Genomic DNA, 19,377 nt, shown 5'->3' on the forward strand with positions numbered 1-19,377 from the left:
AGAGATAAGAAGCTGTCTTTCTGCAACTTTTTCAAACAAACCATGCTTATTCACTCTTTCTCTAATTGTACTGTCATGAACTTTAACATTTAACATTCTAACAGAGGCCTGCAGAGATGATGTCTTTGTGCTCACTGAATATTTTGTCTAAAGAGAAATGGAAAATGGTATTAGTCTTCACATTGAACATGTAACAAAAAGTTGAACTACTCTTATAAGACCCTCTCAGAGAGGCTGCCTTTCAGTAAAGCTTTTACAGGTGCTCTAAAACCAATAGAAAAAGCTGATTTAGCCATAAGCTGAGAAATCATGGCGCAGACTTACAGGAGCCTAATAGCGATGGACCCCTGCAGTCATTTTTGATAGCATGATACGCAAACCAAACAAAACACGAGGAATTACAGCTACATAAACAAATTCAGACAAAAACACAGGCGCGCATTTCCCTGAAGAGATTAGTGTGAGAAATGAAGACTGCACATGTGAGCGGAGGGCAGGGGACAGAAAGAGCTCACCTTTCCTCATAATGACTTTGCTCACCTGTTCATCCCCTCACCTGGGGCAGGGGGATCACTCTACCGCCCTCACCCACCACCCACTACCCTCCCCCTCCCAGAGATGGCCAGATAAAGCAGGCCTTTCAGTTGAAAATGCTCTAAGGTTGCCACAGAGTGTCCCGGCTCTCTCTCCCCTGAAGCCCAGCCCGCCCTGCGGCCCGGCCCTGAAACTGATCCAGGTAAAGCTTTCTGATGGAGAACTTTCTCACACTCGTACCTGCCAGTCACGCACTTCCCCGGTGAAAAGTGTGACACACGCACTAGATATACAGCGCACACATGAAAACTCACACAAAAGCAAACTATACACAGATAAGGGAAGATAATTGGCTCTGGGACAGGGAGTCTCACAGGTAAATGGACTGATACTAATCAAGAAAAAGAAACCTAAACCAAAGCTGTGTAACATTCCTCTGTGTGTGTTTGTACTTAGATTGTTGCAGGGACATAAACTGTTTTCAGTCACACTGCAGGAACAATAACCAAGTCCCCATAACATAAATCAATTAATTTCAGTATGAAGGGTTAGTTTTCAGGTTTAGCATAAGTCTCCGGGAAAATAATGTGAGTCAAAGTAACGTCCTCTGAAGTGAAGGAAATACAGCTATGTGTGTGCCACTGCAGACATATTAGGAGTGTGTGTGTGTGTGTTTCTGAAGCCTCACCTGGGGATTTTGTGCTACATAACAAACATTATTACGACATAATATGATTATGGCTTAGAAGCGTGAGGTCTTTGACTGCCATTTCTGTAATTCTTTCATTATGAGAAACAAGTCGACCATGCTGGGAGCGATCAAAGACAAAGAAAGGGTAACAGGAAATACTGCAGGAGCATTTCTTCAGTGCAAGAAACAAACAAAACCTTTTCAAATCCACGGGAAAATTGTGGATGACTTCTATGTGTCCTTGCCAAGACATTTTGAACAGATTCTCTTAGCTCTGGTTTCACCAATAAACAAGAGTTAAATGTGAGAATAAAGTACAGTAAAGGAGTGACTAATGAGCACCCAGATGGACTAATGGATTCTTAGAAAATGGGTTGATGGGAAGAGATAAGTGCTATGCCTAATTACTGTATTTGTGTTACACTGTGATTAAACCTTTTTACTCGCCTGTCATTTTAAGAGTCACGTGACACATGAAGACCCCACTTGCTGTTTTATTCCAACAGCTGCACCTTCCCCCGAACCTCTGAAAAGGCTAACACTTGAAAGGTATTTACTTTTCGAATGTTTTTTTTTATTTTTACCTAAACAATCAATCGCTTATGCTATTAGCAGTTACCACGACAGAGCCTCCACTGTGTTTTACAGATGCCTCACTGTTGTACTTCTCTCCTGACCGCATCTTTAAATTTTGACAATCATTTGAAACTAAAATTTCACTCCATAAGACACTGAACCATCGTATTAGGCAAAAAAAACCCTATTTTATGCTTTTCAAACTGTGTAATCTTTATTATTTTTCATGGATTCAATAAAATAAATTGGAAAAAAATGTTTCTGGCTGCAAGTAACAAAGTTCCTAAAGATACAATTTACATTTAGAAGGTTTCTGTTATGTGCACACAACAATAGTTCATCCCTTAAGTTGGGCGCCCTTTTTTTGTTTGAATGACTCATAGTTGAATGTTAATCGGTTCAACAATCAAAAACATTCCTCATAAAATGGTCAGGTAGAAGGATCAGAGAAAAAGGCAGCCAATGTCTAAAGAAAAACTACTTCTCAAGACCACTGCGAAAAAAAGTTACAAGAAAAGTCTGGCTCCTTGGGAGCATAAAGAAATGAGGGTTGGCACCATAGTTTTGCATAGTGCTTTACATACATACAGCACATGTAAATGATATAATAGACAGAAATACACATTTTTAAAAGAGGCTTCTGTGAGTGCACATATTTGTGGCCTTTTTAGCTTCTGGATGCTTTATTGGGGAAACAAAAATTAAATGGATAAACAGGGATAGATGGAGCACTGGAGGAGGAAGAAAGAAGTTAGATTGAATAATCAATTGACCACACTTGCCTACTGTTGTGCTAATTGCAGATTAATTGTTCTGCTCTGTAAATAGGACCCAAGACACAAGTAGTTCAATATGATCTGAAGAAACCTCCAGAAACTTTCTGTAACATAAGGAACAGAAAGTTTTAAAGATGTGGAGGTGTGAAGTGATGGGAAAAACAGTGGAATGGAGTGAAAAGCAAACCAAACAAGTAACCAAGTTTAGGCACACAAAGTTTCAATGACAGAGTTCCAGTTTATGAAGCCAGCCAACATATATCGGGTATATTAAATTATGGTGACAATGTTGGTAATCGTCATTTTTGCACTGACAGTTACCAACGTAATTACCACACTAATGGCCACCAGGCTAATGGCTAGTGTGGTGGCCATTAGTCTAGTGGAGATGTTGGAGGCCGTTACATTTTGACACCAGTTTAATGATAAATGGGCTGCATTCATTTCGTGCTTTTCTAGGTTTTCTTCTAGTCTTACTGATTACCCAGAGTGCTTCACCAGCTGTATTTCTCCGTGATTGCATTTGGAATAAAGCTCAGAGACTGAACAGGACCTCGTATGCTGCACAGTTAAATGCAGCAGTCTGGGTTACTCTGACTTGAGGCCCTTTGCTGCATCCCTTCCCCTCACTATACTGTCTAATAAAGGTGAAAAGGCCCACAAGAATGTGGATGAATGAAATGCACACTAGTGTACTCTCTTTTGTAAATGGCAGAAAGTCGCCAAGGGCCACTACAGGATTGCAGGAAGAACTTTAAGATTAGCATATACTAAATACAAAAAATAGCCATTCTGCTGGTAAATGGCCTCATTCTATTCAAGCAGTCTTCAAGTCTAACTGAGGACTTTCTCCCAAAACCTACATACGCACAGCACCTTATTCTGCCCCTTTATGTACTTTCTGTCACACTGACACGGATGCATCAGAGGCAATTTGGGGGTGATAATCACACTCATTCTGAACCACAGCTGCATCACTCTCATTTTCAGGTTTGTGTGTTTTTGCTCATAAACCAAAGATCACAAATATCCAAAAAGTTCTAATCATGGGCAACAAGAATATCTGTGTCAAACACTTAATAACCCTTTAACAGCTTAGATCAGGTCTTCTTGGGTCAGTCTGGGAGATGTAAGACGTGTGATTCACCAGGAAGATTATCTTTCTTTCATGAGCACATTAGCAAATTCTGTGTTTTCCATATTGTAATACTCTAGTAGAAAAATATGTTGTGGTTATTGTGATACAAAAGCATGTGAGTGTGAAGCTCTGAGTGTCATCGTTATTCTCCTCTAGCCTCAGTTTGAGTGTATTGTTTCCCACTTGAAGCTTAGCCTGTTCCCTTGGTAACCATACTGCTAACCATCACTGCCCCTGTACTTACCGGCCAGGCGTACTGGAAAGGAATGGCAATGTGTCCATTACTCCCGTCCTCTCCTCCTCCCCCCCTGTCGTGTCCTCTGTGGTGGAACAACTGGGAGTTTCCACCCAGGATACCCGTACTGCCGGTACCAAAGGTGCAGGCTCCAGTTGGGGCGACCCGGGCCTGGTACTCCTTGAGGCAGGCCTGGAAGAAAGTGTCACACTGGTCCCTGGCAGAGCAGTGCTGTGCTCCGCTGGCCTGGAGATCACAGCATTCTCCTGTTTGCAGACGTCCATGTGGGTTCTGAAAGTGTCGGATCTGAAGCTCAAACATCCCAACCGCACAGACAGCCTGAATCCAGAGAGAGCAGACAGGAGAGCAAAGGAGAGAATTACATTAATATATTATCAAACTTGCACAGTTAAGGCCATTGTCACCCACTGTAGTGATGGAAGATCACCAAGTAATGACAGGTGATTTACATTTACAGGCCATTTTAGGTTGTGTAAAAATTCACGTCATTGCTGTGTCTTGCTTCAAGTTCTACTTAAAAATGTCTCATTAGGACAGGAAGTGAAATAAGGTAATTGCAAAAGCTTTTAAGTTATAAGAGGGGTTATTTTATCTTTTTATCTTTTATAAAAATCAAACGATGTTTAAATTACAGTTGGTGCAAAGTTAGAAACCAATTAATCTTAAAAAATGGACCGCAGGCCTTTCCAGAAACATACAAGAGAAGCCTCTGATGAGCTGTAACATTAGAGACATTATAAGAGAGAGACAGGGCAATCAAAGAAACCTTCATTGAAATCTATGGGAGAACTCTGCCTCAGGAAAGACGGTGGTGCAAGTTTAACATCCAGGGGAAAAAAAGCTCATTTCAGCTGAATGTCAGTAAACCTTTCAGATGTTAGGTTTTAGATTTTACTGCTGATTATATGCATCCAGTTTTATGTCTCAGTGATCAATGATTTACCATGCATAGCACTTCAAAATACCTGCCCAAATAAATGCACTGAGGTTTCTGAAGATGGCTGCTGAATGTTGAGGTTTCTGGTTACTGAAAAACTAAGAATGTAAGTGCATGAAAATTAAGACTTCTTATCCTACAGAAAAGGATTTAACAGGATTTCACAATTATTCGTGTCTAAAAAGTGTTGTGTTTTTTCTTAAAATCCTAGACTGAACCTAGACAAGTAGACAAAAACAGGTAGCCTACTTTACTGACACTATCTCATTAGCAATGACAAACAGAGATTACCTTGGACAACTAAAAATATTGTCCTTTTTTCTTGTTTAAAATATTTGTCATATACATATTTATATATACCTTAAAGTTATCTTAATTGACTTTCTACAATATTTCAGGCAACTTGCAAATAGTTTCATTGACATTATCATTGTTTGTATTGTTCTAATAAATATTTATTAAAAACTACTCTTGATTTTTGGCCATTTTGTTCATCCACAGTATTGAAAATGGTAATAAATATGAAGCATTTTCCTGGGTATGAGTCTAAAATTTGTAATTCCATTATCATGACAGCCTTAGTGCAGACGATAGAGTGCAATATCAATTTACCCACATAATACGAAAAAGCAAATGCAAGTGTATTTCACAGAATGTCAAACTATTCCTCTGGAATATTTAATATTTATAAAGACTCACTTTAAGAGCTAGAATATTTCTGAAACTGAACAATTACCCTCACACAAATAACCAGGTTCACCAGATGCTTCTATGTCTGCTCTCCCCTTATTGCAGAATTCAATCACTTCCACTGACAGTTCAGTTGAGCAGACATTTTTTTACAGTGAGATTTTTCATGTTAAAGTTTATTATGTGATTCCAGCAGTTTATAACATATAAGAAAAAGAAGTCCTTCTCCCTGTCAGTCACTTGAGCTTGATTTATGCATTTCATCCACAGTTATTTAATAGTTTAGATATTAATTTACATGATAGAGGTTGACTAACTCAAACACCATCATATAATTAAAATAAACAAAAATGTGCAATGAAACTTTGAGAGACGGCTATCGTGTTTCCTCTAATGTACTGTCTCAGTGCCTCTGGGAATCAGCAGCGGCCTGCATGTCTCCTCTCCACCATCTGTTTATCAGTACGTACAAGACAACAGCGTTCAAAAAGCAAGCAACAGAGAGAGAAAAGGGGGAAGAAGACATGATGACATAACTTTGATTCCCATAACTTTGTTTGACCTCTAGTGAAGAGAAAAACAGACGTTTCCATTTACAACCAATGTCTCCCAAAAAGTTGGAACGCTGTGTAGAATAGAAATACTAGAACGTGGTAGTTTAAAAATGATTAAAAACCTATATTTGACTGAAAATAATCCAAAGACAACAAGTAAAATTATGTAACTGGGAAAAAATATTGAAACTAAGAATAAATGTTAGAATGGGGGGGCGACACAAAAAGAAAAGAATAAAACAGACCTGGTGGAACATTTCATAATTAGATAACAAGTAACATGACTGGGTATTAAGAGCATTTACGAGAGGCCCGGGGTTTTAGAAGTAAAGCTTAATTTTTTTAGTATAAATAACTTCATGGGCTTAGAAACATATGTTAAAGCCCTTGAATTGGCCTTAACAAGCAGAGGGAACAAAGTAACAACATATAAATAAGATCGGAGAAACGTTGCCACCTTCGCTCAGTGAAAAATGTTGTGTTCCATCAAGTTCCTTATCAGGACAAATTTTAAAAACCAGCATCAGTGATGACATGGGGGTGCATAAGTGCACATTAGTGAAGGCACCATTAATACTGAATATGCAGGTTTAGGAGAAACATATACAGCTGCAGATAATATCATTTTTTCTCAGCAGGTTTTCTTTTTTCTGCAAGACAGACTAAATTCAGAAAGCATTCAAGAGCATGGTTTTGTCGTAAAAGTGAGATTAAGTCACCTGCCTGAATTCCAGATCTGGTACCCAACGAAAACATTTGGCAGATTATGAAATAGAAAAATATCTCTCTCCCCATAAAAAAAAAAAAAAAAAAAAAGATCTCAAGCGCTGGTGAGATCACTCATTGGATTCCAAAGTCCAATCTTAAAAGTTCAAGCTGAGCATTGGGCGACCGTGGCTCAGGGGGTTGGGAAGTGCATCTGTAACCGGAAGGTTGCCGGTTTGATTCCTGGGCTCTCTGTCCTGGTCGTTGTGTCCTTGGGCAAGACACTTTACCCTACCGCCTACTGGTGTTGGCCAGAGTGGCCGATGGTGCGATATGGCAGCCTCGCTTCTGTCAGTCTGCCCCAGGGCAGCTGTGGCTACAACTGTAACTTGCCTCCACCAGTGTGTGAGAGTGAGTGAATAGTGGCATTGTAAAGCGCTTTGGGTGCCTTGAAAAGCGCTATATAAATCCAATCCATCATCATCATCATTTTGTCCATCGCTGTCTTGGTGCCTTTAGAAATTCAACTCAACAAGCAGGTGGTGGATCTGACTGAGAATCCAAAGGACATGCTCATACAGTAGCGATTTTTAAATCCAAGGTACACCCCCCCTACAGCAGACCTTGCTTTACACTCCTTTTGGACTCCATTAAGTTCATAATTTACAAAATGAACACCATGTTGCATTAAATAAGACTAAAAACTCATCAGGAAAGTGTTTTACTGAGGTTGCAGATAAATGGAGCTGATAGGCTGTTTTCTATACAACCAGGCTTCTTTTTGCACCCACAGAAGTCGCCCCCTGTTAGACATTACAAAAACTGCAGTTTTATGGCTTATCGTTTAAAACGACCGTGGTTCAGGTGGTTGGGAAGCTCATCTGTAACCGGAAGGTTGCCGGTTCGATCCCCCAGCTCTCTCTGTCCTGGTCGTTGTGTCCTTGGGCAAGACACTTTACCCTACTGCCTACTGGTGTTGGCCAGAGTGGCCAATGGCGCAATATGGCAGCCTCGCTTCTGTCAGTCTGCCCCAGGGCAGCTGTGGCTACAACTGTGGTTTGCCTGCATCAGTGAGTGAATGAATAGTGGAATTGTAAAGCGCTTTGGGTGCCTAGAAAAGCGCTATATAAATGCAATCCATTATTAAAAGTCAGAGGCTACACCCATCTTTCATATACAGTCTATGTTAACTATGTTAAAACTACAGAAACTGATGTCCTCAGTTCTCAGATTCTTACAGTGTGAAGATGAAAGAATAAATGATCATTGTGCGTCATTGCACCATGTTTTTATTTACGTTTCTCACAGCGTGCCAACTTTTGGGGGAACAGAGATGTTCCCTAAATTACCGAGGGATTAAACAGCACTAGCTTTTATCTTTGGACTCGCCTTTCTTTGGCTCTTGTCTTTCTTTCTTTAGTCTTCCTGTGTGTCACCACCACTCCCTTCTTATTTCTCACTTCCCCTTTCCAGGGGGCAATGACACTGGGATCCTGCTCACACGCTTCTTCTCCCCTCCTCCTCCACTTCACTTGTTTCTCTATCTGAGAACAAGCTTTGACGCTCCTGTCATTTCTCTTTCTGCAGCCATCAGCCATTTTCTACATTGTTCCCATCCTCACTTTTATCTGCCTCCTTTTCTCTTGTCTGTGTTCCCTCCCTGTTTAGGGATGGGTTAAGAGGGGACACACACACACAAACCGCACAGCCTCTCTCACACACTCTAGACTTAACAAGACCCCCTGAGAGTCTCAGAGCACAAGGGTCAGGTATGTGTGTGTGTGCATTTGTCTGTGTGTATGTGGTCCTCTCTGTGGTTTTGGCTTTATCCAACAACAGCAAACACCAAAATAAGGCCACTGTTATATCAGTTTGTCCGTAAACCCTCACTGATGAATAAATGTAAATAATTCACATTATTTTTTGGCTTTCTATCTAAAACAATGAGCTGGTGACACCTCATTACAGCCGAGGATCTAAGTCGTGTATTCCCAGAGGTATGGTGCATTCAATCATGGACAGCAATCACCGAGACCTGGAAACTCTCATATGTCTGCTTAGCCAGAGCCAGGCCGCCCAACGCTGAGCCACAGTCTCAGTCGCCCCATTGTTACTGGGTTTTGTGTCCCTTGCCTGCACCCTGTCCCAGAGCTGAAAGGGGTGAGATGGGAGGGGGTCGCAGGGTAATGATGGTGGTGGTGGTGGAGGGAGGTGGGGTGAACTTGTCTACATCAAAAGGCTTGTGGAGATACAGTGGCGCTCATCACTCTGCATCCTCCTTTCTTCCTCTCCTCCACTCGCTGCCTAAGCCATTCCCTGCATACCAGCATTTCAGCGCTCAGAGAGAGAGAGGGAGAAGGGGAAACAGAGAGAGAGTGAGCCAAGCCGAAGCTCAGCCCGTCTCTGAAACTGAGCTTCGTCAGTTTAAAGCTCTCTAAGGGGCAAAACTCACAATCCTTTCTACCTAAAGACATTCAAGCCTCGGAAAATGATCTGTTGACTTTTCTACTGTCATGGAACAAATGCTACTATTCGACGAACTCCACAGAGCTCGCTGTGAGCCATTTAAGCGAGACTTTCTTTGTACTCGAGGCCAACAAGTTTCTTCGGAAAGGCATCATTGATTTCAAGCATATTTCTGTGGCACTTTAAATGCCACTGTGAAACTGCATCAGATATTTTATGAACTGATTATTTAACGAGCCTTGCATTTTTGGCAACCCTATTCATAACAAGCAGTCTATGATTGATTCCTTTGTCTTATGAGATTGTGATATCTTTGATTTCCCAGTTACTGTCCAGACAAAATAGGGTATTTGAAGATGTATGGTGTTGTGTGAGAGGCATTTTAACTATTTGTTGATAACTGCAGTCTCTTACTGTCACAGTATTGCGGTTAAGTCACGGTCAGGATCTTCAATCACACTGAAATTCTGTCTGGGTGGATGCTTCAAGCATTGTGCGGATGATAAATTTCTAATTGTTTGTTTATTTAAATGTCGAAATCCTCTTGTCGCTGATTCACTTTATGAACTGCATTTTGCTCAGCATTCAAACAGAAATGATGTGCACATAAATTTCATCCAATCTCATTTTAAAATTCAGCTTCAGTTTGAAAATGGCATTCTAATTTAGCGAAACATAAATGCTTTGCGTACTGCAGTGTGAGCGTGGCACAATAGACAACACATAAGGACCGCTGGAGTGTCAAGAAGCCTCATTTATGAACTGCAGGTTGAAACATCCCCCGTCCTCTGCATTATAAATGGGTACCAGCAGATGCAAAGGATCTTGAGTGTGTGCTTCACACTGCAGTGCAGTCGGAGAATGGAGAGAGCAGGGTGTGTTGTTCCTCAGCTGTGAAAGGGTTGCAGAGGTACAGAGAGGCACGCAGAGCTGCCTGAATGTTCAACATTCACACGCCCCGGAGTCTATGAGGCTGTGGCCCCGGGCTCCACACACACCCAGGACACAGATGCTGGATGTGAGCTCAGTGTTTAAAAAACGTGCACTCACATGTGTGCACACATGCACGCTTCGGAGCACCCCTGGGCCTGGTCTTGCTACTGGTGAGCGCTGTCACACATCAGACACATTGTGACAAGACCAGCAGCTGCCTGAGAGCTCATGGGGGAAAAGGGGAACAATATTTTGCTTGTTTACGCTTTCATGCCCAAAACAACACTGGAATAAAATCCAGAGCTTTAATACAGCCACAAATTGTCCTCATAATGTTATAACCACCTTCTCAGAAGTATTTACGCAGGCTGTTGCAGTCATTAATGAACTTTGCTGTTATACCAAAAAAAAAAAGTGCATACATGCAGCCATGCAGACAGAGAGAAAATAAGACAATCAGACCACACCTGAGAATGGTTACTAATATATGAAATGGACAAAGCAGCAACCAAAGAGCCTAAAAAGGAAGATGCTTTCACTCATTTACTGATCCGTGAATAAGGAAAATACCTTAACAGGGGTGCGGTGTGAAATTTGGGTGTAATTTATGTGCAATTAATGATCGAGGATATACCAAAGTGAATGAAAAGGGATTAAGAATCATTATTTAGCAGAAAATGATGGAATAAATCACATTCATTGACTACATGTCACTAATGTGATTGATTTGTGTTATCATGACATGTCTTTGTTTGGCAAACAGTGGCACACTGACTCTTTTTCATTCAAGAAAAAAAAATATATGTGATTTTTACCGTCTGTCGCAAAGGCGGATTTTTGTTCTGATATTTGCATCCAGTGCTTCTACAATTGGATTACAGTCGTTCTCTGTTGTGTGGGATAATACACCAGCGGGCTGAAACAACAGGTGGGCACAGCGCCATGCAGGAGCAGAAAGAGGGCAGCATAAAGGGACACTGTGCGTGGACTTTATTCCTGAGTATTTTTCTCTCAGCTTTCATTTAAAAAACAGACAGAACCACAGTTGCGAGTCAGCGTGGGGCGTTTAAGTGCATGCAGCCCGAAATAGCACTTAATCGGTGGCTTACCTGCGTTTGCACCGTGAGCGCGACGAAAAAAATCACAGTCCGCGGCAGGTGGAAGTGTCCCTGGTGTCGCCCGGCTCTCATGTCTGGCTTCCCGTTGAGCTTTTCACCTCTGCTCCTCAGATTCTTCCGAGTTATCCCGTGCACCCGTGAGCTCTCCATCCCTGCATCAAGGGACTGGGGACCGTGCTGTGCGCTTTGGTGGCGGTGGTGTCCCCCCTCCTCCTACTCCTCTCTTCCAGTGTCCTCCGTCCGCCCAGCTCTCCTCTTCCTCGCCGGTCTTAAACCCTGAAACTCCCGCAAAGCCACTTCATCGCGTCCAGACCGGAGAAACCATAACTCTGTCTCAGCTCGGATCTCTCCCTGCAATCAACCCACCTACACACGCTCGCGCGCACACCTGATCAACCCCTCCCTTGCTGCTGTGACCAAGGCAGGTTTCCTCTGGGAATGACACATGCACACAAACGCACGCTTCTCACAAACACACACTCCCCTTGGTGTATTCCTCCCACCACCACCTGCCTTAAGAGGCTTTACGGGTCCAATCTGCCGGCTCACTTGACTTGAACTCACATCCCAATTAGCTGATACTCTCTCTTCATCTCCTGTCTCTCTCAAAGCTTAATCCACTCTCAGAGATAATATGGAGAGGGGACAATCGTATGAATCCTATTTCTTGATGAGTGTGTGACCAAAGCAGCGACCAAAGTTGCTTCTCCCCGGCGGAATGATTTCACTTTTGTGTTCTTGTCATTGGAGCGGCTGGCTGGTCATTTGTAAACCCGATACGAAGGCTGGCGGCCTCTGAGTCACTGTGGGAAACAATGAGAGGGAGAGAGAGAGCATGAGGGTGTGTCCTGGGGCAGGGAATATCCGTCTTTCACTCCTTGTCCGGATGGTTCCCAGAGCGCACGGGGCTCTCATCCCCTTTTCTCTCTCTACACACTTTGACCAACATTCTTTTTTTTTTTTTCCAATACCATATTTACGTGTAAGAGTATTCTGAATGCTTTTCGCATCTCTTTTATCCTCTCCTGAGTGTTCTGTTTCCCCTCTGTCCTTTGTTGTGCCTCACTGGTTCCTCTCCTCCAGTTTCAAACCTCTGCCGTCCACGGAACACTTCAAAGCTCAGCTTGGCAGAGCTGTTCTCACAGTTCTGCTCAGACCTGTGAATAGAAACGATTTGTCCTTCAAGCTTAGTTAAACACCCGTGCTGTTGCGGATGATGTACTAAAAGTTGTTTACAAAAGACAAACAGACTTTCACGCCTGCAGGAAAGGTGTGAAGCGGCTTCTGCTGGTCAGGACGCACAGGGCAAAAGTGCTTACGCGGTTCTCACCCACCTGCAGACTGATTTCTTATGGCACGTTATAATCGAACCCACTTTTATGATTGAACTTGTTTCGACAGCTGCGGCTCTGAAAAGTGTTAATGTGCTTAATGGAGCCGCCGGGTTGCAAATACTAACCGGCTGAGCGCACAAATATAAAAGAGAACTGTAGGGTGTGTAGGCATCTTTTGAATATTGGCACCGGTCACATGGCACACATATTTTCCACATCTCCTCCAGTCCTCTAGTTCTCGTCTTGTTGGACCCAAGACCTCCACACAATGCACCTTCTTTACCAGAGAAAATCTAATGAGATTCTCCCTCCTCCCCCTTCTCAATCTTAAAGTCTATCACGGGCTTGTTGCTCAAGAGCTTCCCTGACAACCGCTGGTGTTTCCGCGGCTTGGCGCTCCGCGTTGACCCCGGAGCGGAACAGAGGGCTCTTGAGGAGCAGAGGCTTAATTTGCATGGGGGAAGCAGTGACCTCGAAGCACGAGCTGAATTCTAACCAAGCATCCGGAAACACACGTGCATCACTGGGTCTGCTCAGAGGTTGCAGCGTGTGGCTCACCTGAAGAAGAAGAGTCACAAAAAAAGTAATCCTTTCACTTGCTTTCTTGGTGCCTACATAACGGATATGCAGTTAGTTGTGCATTTAGCTCCATCTAATGGTCAATACGCGTTTTATTGCGCAGGATTTGAAAAGGCAGATTTATTTATTTATTTTAACACTATTTAAACTGCCGTGAAAACATTGGCTCATTTCAAATTAGGATAAAAAACACATTTAGGAGTTATTTAATCAAAATGTAACACTAATAAATAATGCATATAGATAAGTAACCTGCTTCCTCGGGGCCTTTAGAATGAGCTTAGATCAGATTTGATTTCCACATGTCTAATAATTTTTTTTTAATGTTTCATCCACTTCAAACAAATAATGGACCATACAGAGAAAATAAGCATAAAAACAGAACATTAGCTCTAAAATATCTACTAACCTCTATCTAACTGAATTTCTGTTATTTTCTTAACTGAAACCAAAAACACATTAAATTAAAGAACTCAAAAAACACAAGAACTTTCATTTTTCCACTCAGAAATCAAATTACGGTCTTTTCTTTCCCCCACTATGCAGGATTATGCAAATTCAATATCATCAGTTCAGCTTATGATGCATGTGACCGTCCTTTCTTTACTTTCCATGTTTTCTGTTTACACTACAAACTGTGAAATAGAGGTAAAACTATTAAAGTGAAACCGAAGTTTTATCCTCTAAACTTGAGATGCTTCTCTTTAACTGAAGGTAGCCTACATATCTGAAGGTTTAGGAAGTTTAGTTACACAGTATGAATTTTTTGCAGGTGAATTTTTGCAGTTGAATTTTTTGCAGGTGAATTTGGAGGATAAAAATTCAGTGTTATAAATTTAATGTCTAAAAATAGTTGAATTCTGATGATACTATATTTCTTCCATACTTTGCAAACTAAAAATATTTAAGAGATGATTTATAAAATTTATTTATTTTTTAAGTGGTACTGACAGGAACAGCTTCCACGCATAAGCTGCTGGATAAGTATAAGCTGCCTTTCAGTCTCTGAAAGATTACTGTGTTGGTGAATGGGAAGGCACTAGGCATGTTGCCAAAACCATGCCCCCCCCCTCCCACACACACACACACACACACACACACGGCGCCCTGGTGGCTGAGGTCAGTGCTTTCTCAAGGCAAAATAAGGGAGTGTGGAAAGGCTTGGGAAACTGCAGAAGAATGTGGATTTCTGTGTACACCGTTGAGCTGACCTGAAGACAATTACTCAGGGCACAGTTTAAGCCCATAACAGGGAGGCCCTGTGTACACCGGGCACAGCTGATAGTGAGAGTCTAAATTAAGCCTTTCAGGCCTAATTCACACGTCACTCTGTCTGAATCTAGTCTGTGAGAGGAGGACGTGCTCCTTATTAGCATGTCTGCAAACATATCGTGTGAAGGCTGAGAGGAAAATAGACAATAAGAATTTACTGAGACAATAATTCATATTGTCCATGATTCTGAGCTACTTTTGTTTACCCACCTAATTTTATGTTACTTACAGAACATTGCAGAAAAACGTTTTTTGCACTTACATGACAGCATTTTAAACTTAAATGAAAATATACACTCATCCGTCCCTTCATTAAATACAATAATGCACATATTCAATCATCCAATCACATGGCAGTAAGCCACTGCATTCAGGCATGTAGACATGGTCAGAACAACCTGCTGAAGTTCAAACAGAAAATCTGAAGGAGGAAGAAAGGTGAATTAAGTGACTCTGGGTGTGTCACTGTGGCCGGTAGATAGGCTGGTTTGAGTATTACAGAAACTGCTGATCTTCTGGGATGTTGCCTCACAAACATTTCATTTCATTCACCCACATCAACTTTTTGGTATTCAGAGAGTAGTCAGAGGAATTTGGAGTAAATATAATATGAACCATGCATCTTTCCTGCCTCGTATGATGAGTTTGATTGTGATGGTGTAATGGTGTGGGGGTTATTTTCTTATCATGCTTTGGGCCCCATAGTACCAACTGAGCATTGTTTAAACACCACACCCTGCTTGAGTATTGTTGCTGACCAGGTCCATCCCTCTATGACCAGTGTACACATCTTCTTCCAGCAGGATAACACACATTGTCACAAAAACTCAAATCATCTCAAACTTGAACATGAGTGACTTCACTGCTCTCAAATGGTCTCCACAGTCACCAGATCTCAATCCAATAGAGGGCCTTTGGGATGTGATGAACCAGGAGAGTCGCAAATGTGTGATGCTACATGGAAAAATCTGTCAGTAATGTTCCCGGCACCTTGTTGAATGCATAGCATGAATGGATAGATACTAGCAAGGTGTACCTAACAGTACCCAGTATAGAGTTTATCCAGTTATCACTACTGAACAACCTAAAACTTCAGGTCCACCTACCCTTTGTTTTTTGAAATACTAGAAATTGCATCAACTAGGTTCAATGATAAATCAAATCGCCGTAAAATATCTACACAGCTGTATGGAGGCCCATTTTCAGCAACAAGCCTTCCTGTTTTAATGTTAATCTGTGACTTAATGCACAATTTTCATCCGAAAAAAAATTTAGTAGAGTAGAAAACAAAATATTCACGCAAGTGTCCAGAGAATCAAATGTCTGTTTTCATGTTTGCTTCATAATACAATGATCCTCTAAAAATAATATCTTTGTTCTGAAATGCAGCAGAACCCTTTTTCTACAAAAGCAGCCCTCACATCTGTGACAGGTATGTACTACTAGCTTGAACACAAAAACAATTATACTGCGGTTTGAGAAGCACATTCACACATCTTCAATTAGCAGCTTCATTATCTCATTTCAACAACACCAGTCTCAACACGAACACTGCAGTTTTGGAGGCGTAATAGCGTGCGAGCATTTGTTGGGGGAGCAGATGACGAAACGCTGCAACAATGCAACACCAGCCATCCATTAAATAATATACCAATGATTAATGCCAAATACAGGGAGAGAAAATGGCTTCAGAGATCTAGGTTCTACTTCAAAGCACAAACTAAATGAGATTCCAGTGCATTTATTTAACAAGCAGGATTGCTACGGTGAATTATATGGAGTCCCATAAAGTTTCCATGCTTTGTAATAATCAGAAGACTCCAAAGAACTAAATTTTCTGCAGATGCGGTCTAACTTCAGACTGCAGCACACAGCATTAGTATTCTAAAAAAAAACAAACAAAAAAAACAGGGTTTTCTCAATGCTGGTTTCTCCTTCTACATGTTGTGCAGCTGAAGTTGTTTAAACATGAGATCCTTTTGACTACAGGGACTTGAGAGAAAATGTTTAAGACAAGAGGAGAGAAAGCATCACCTATTGGCGGAAAGCTCAAACTGCAGCTTAAATGAAGAGCAGCACATTCTTAGAACACAGTTTTATTTATAAAAAGAAAGAAAAGCTCCAGGTACAATGTCTGGTAAACCAGACTCTGGGTGCAATGCTTTATGACAAATATAGAAGACATATCAAGCTGCTTGTGGATTTTGATGTAAAGCTAAAAAAAAAAACAAACAAAAAAACCCTTCTACATATGTACGTTTTCTATCAATACGATACAAAACTCACATATGTTTTTCCTTTAAAGAGTTCTGTCAATGTGGCACGATAAAAAACAGCAGCTTGACACATACTTACGTGCAACCCTGAAAGTCAATTTCTAAGAATAAATCACAGTCAGATTTACTGCAAGTTTAAAAAACAAAGACCTGTTTATACGTTGGGAAACAAAGACCACCCTTCCTGAGAGCTTATTTCTTAGCGAATGAAATCTTCATTGCATTCGTCTGTGTGATCTTGAAGCCTTGTAGTGCATCTCGTGCAGCTCCGGCCTGCACCTCGTTCTCAAACTCCACAAATGCGATGTCGTGGCGTCCGGGGACCAGACGCACCTCCTTGAAACCTGGGAACCTAAAACGCACACACCAACAGTTGGGCTCAGCCTATAACAGACACAAGCGTGCAAAACTAGATCTAGAGAATGGGTTTGCTACTGACTGGTTGAAGAGCATGGACAGCATGAGCTCGTTGGTCTCCTCCGGCAAGTTTGTGAGGAAGAGGATGTGATTGGGGGGATTTTCTGCAATCTACGAGTACACATTGGATATCAGAATCAATCAACCAGAAAAATATCAATTTATTAAATTAAATGAAGACACAACATGCTCTGTCACAAAACACTACCTGCTGGGGCATTTGTCCAGGCATCTGCCCAGGCATCATCTGACCAGGAGGAATGGCACCAGGGGGCATCTGGCCAGGCGCCATCCCTGGAGGTGGCATCATGCCTGGAGGGGGCATGTAAGGTGGCTGGCCAGGCATGTGCATCATACGGGGAGCCTGGCTCATTGGAGGCATTCCCTAAAGAGTGAAGAGCTTGTTAATAGAAAACCCGATGTCCATTTTCCTCTTCTGAGGTGTGTGTGCTACTATTTACATTTGTCAATGAAAATAGGGTCAGTTTTCAATCACACAAACTGTTCTAGATGCAGGAGAAACTTTCTCCCTTTGCTTTTGTTTCCTTATTTATTAATATTGTTCCTAAAAGGTTCATCCCAATTCAGTATCATGTTTTTTGTTCTGCAACTTGAGCTGAAAACATGTTTTAGCCATAAGAACAACTTTATTGATAACAAACGGAAATTCATATGTTTGACAAAGCTCATCTGCCATTTGTAGAGAATGATTTTCTGTATCTATATATCGAAGTCTGCTGTATGCAATGTAGAAAGCAATGGACTCAGGACAGTCCCCTGTGGAGCCCCCATGTTGCTCATTAATGTCTCAGAAACACACCTGACAAACTGTGGCCTTTCTTTAGGGTATTCTGTGATCCAGGAAACAGTAGGAATCTACTATAAAACATCTACTCTATAGAACAAAATAAACAAGAATTTTCCAACATATTAAAGTTAGAAATCTCAGGGTCTGTATACTTTGTGTCTCTGCCCACACTTTGGCTCAGAGCTCCTTGTGAATACATGATAGTTGCCAAAATAACCAATAAAACAGCTCTGGCTCCACTTACAGGCATAGCGGCAGGCACGCCAGCGACCATGGCTGCACCAGCTACACCCTTCTTTGGTCCAGTGCCATCGGGTCCTTTGATCTTCTTCTTCTCTTTTTTGCGGTCACGCTCCACGTAAGTCCCCTTCATTTTAGCTATGATGTCAGAGTCAGTCTTTGAATACTGTATGCGCTGCAGGACCAAACAGAAAGATCACATGTGACACACAAACTATGGTAAGCAGCAGTTGTGTGATATTCAGTTTTTAGTTACCCTACCATCGGTTTATCATAGAAGGGGAAGCCCTGCATGGATCTCAGCGCATTGGAGGCGCTGTTAATCTCTTTGAAGATAACAAAGGCCTGACCCTTCATCTTTATGTTTCGTGCCACCAGGATATCCAAAATCTGTCCGAACTGTGAGAAGATGGCGTACAGCGACTTTTTCAGCTCTGCAGTAAAATAAATTAAAAAAACAAAAAACAAAAACACACACACACACACACACACACACACACACACACACACACACACACACACACACACCTAAAAGGATTAGTCTGGTTGTGCGTATTTAAACGGAAAGAGATTTCAACGTGCAAACCTCACCATCTTTCTTGATCTTCTCATTCAGGTTGTTGATGTAGATAGTATGATTTAGCCGGACATCCGGGGTGGCCATCCTTTAATCTGCTGATGAGCGTTTGATGAACGTTTGTACTTTTAGAGACAGTCTGAGGCACAGTTTAGATTAGATGCTAAGTAGCTAACTAGCTAGCGATCGTTAGCAGACACTCACCAAACGTGACGGGGAGGGTTAGCCTGCAAGCTATCTACTACAAATTAACACCTTGTTTGGTGTTTTACATGTATATACTAATCACCCAAATACTTAAGATCGTCACAAAAAGCTCAAATGCATTATTTAAGTACATGAAAGCGCGGAAGAAGTGTTTCTTTATAAGAAAATAAACGATTCAAGTCTTTAGCTCGACGTTCCTACCTGATGAATGAAAACCCGGTCTTCACAAATCCCGTTTTCTGTTCTCGTGATAACAGTGCAAGCGTAACTTCCGATGCTTAACATCCGTGTCC

At 41.7% G+C, this 19,377-nt stretch overlaps 2 protein-coding genes across 5 annotated transcripts in view; both read right to left on the minus strand.

Annotated features, from left to right (window-relative positions):
- Window positions 1-12,470, minus strand: part of LOC146373704 (uncharacterized) — a 61,436-nt gene extending 48,966 nt beyond the window's left edge. The window contains exons 1-2 of the mRNA XM_084950747.1: window positions 11,366-12,470; window positions 3,960-4,289 (exon numbers count right to left, since the gene is read on the minus strand). Coding sequence (XP_084806873.1) covers window positions 3,960-4,289; window positions 11,366-11,524 — 489 coding nt within the window. The 5' untranslated portion in view covers window positions 11,525-12,470. The remainder of the gene's footprint in view (window positions 1-3,959; window positions 4,290-11,365) is intronic.
- A 4,169-nt stretch (window positions 12,471-16,639) lies between these two features.
- On the minus strand, window positions 16,640-19,374 carry snrpa (small nuclear ribonucleoprotein polypeptide A). 4 transcript variants are annotated; one of them, XM_084951933.1, is made up of 7 exons: window positions 19,286-19,374; window positions 18,892-18,972; window positions 18,562-18,734; window positions 18,305-18,475; window positions 17,461-17,637; window positions 17,275-17,363; window positions 16,640-17,187 (listed from the first exon to the last, which is right to left on the minus strand). In XM_084951933.1, exons 2-7 carry the CDS (start codon window positions 18,962-18,964, stop codon window positions 17,028-17,030), a joined length of 843 nt encoding a protein of 280 aa, XP_084808059.1. In that variant the 5' UTR covers window positions 18,965-18,972; window positions 19,286-19,374; the 3' UTR covers window positions 16,640-17,027. The 4 variants fall into 4 exon arrangements, with proteins under 4 accessions (XP_084808059.1, XP_084808061.1, XP_084808063.1 ...); XM_084951935.1 differs by having other exon boundaries at window positions 18,892-18,975; XM_084951937.1 differs by having other exon boundaries at window positions 19,082-19,326.
- Window positions 19,375-19,377: the final 3 nt, after the last annotated feature.

The sequence above is a fragment of the Perissodus microlepis genome, chromosome 14 (assembly GCF_051167445.1).
Source record: "Perissodus microlepis isolate ML-2025 ecotype Zambia chromosome 14, ASM5116744v1, whole genome shotgun sequence".
NCBI lineage: Eukaryota > Metazoa > Chordata > Actinopteri > Cichliformes > Cichlidae > Perissodus > Perissodus microlepis.

Coding starts and splice junctions, on each gene's coding strand:
- snrpa (XM_084951933.1), bottom strand. CDS start 18,964: ATGGCCACCCCGGATGTCCGGCTAAATCATACTATCTACATCAACAAC. Junction 18,476..18,561: donor CCTTCTATGATAAACCGATG/GTAGGGTAACTA, acceptor TTGGTCCTGCAG/CGCATACAGTATTCAAAGAC. Junction 17,364..17,460: donor CTGGACAAATGCCCCAGCAG/GTAGTGTTTTGT, acceptor GTGTACTCGTAG/ATTGCAGAAAATCCCCCCAA.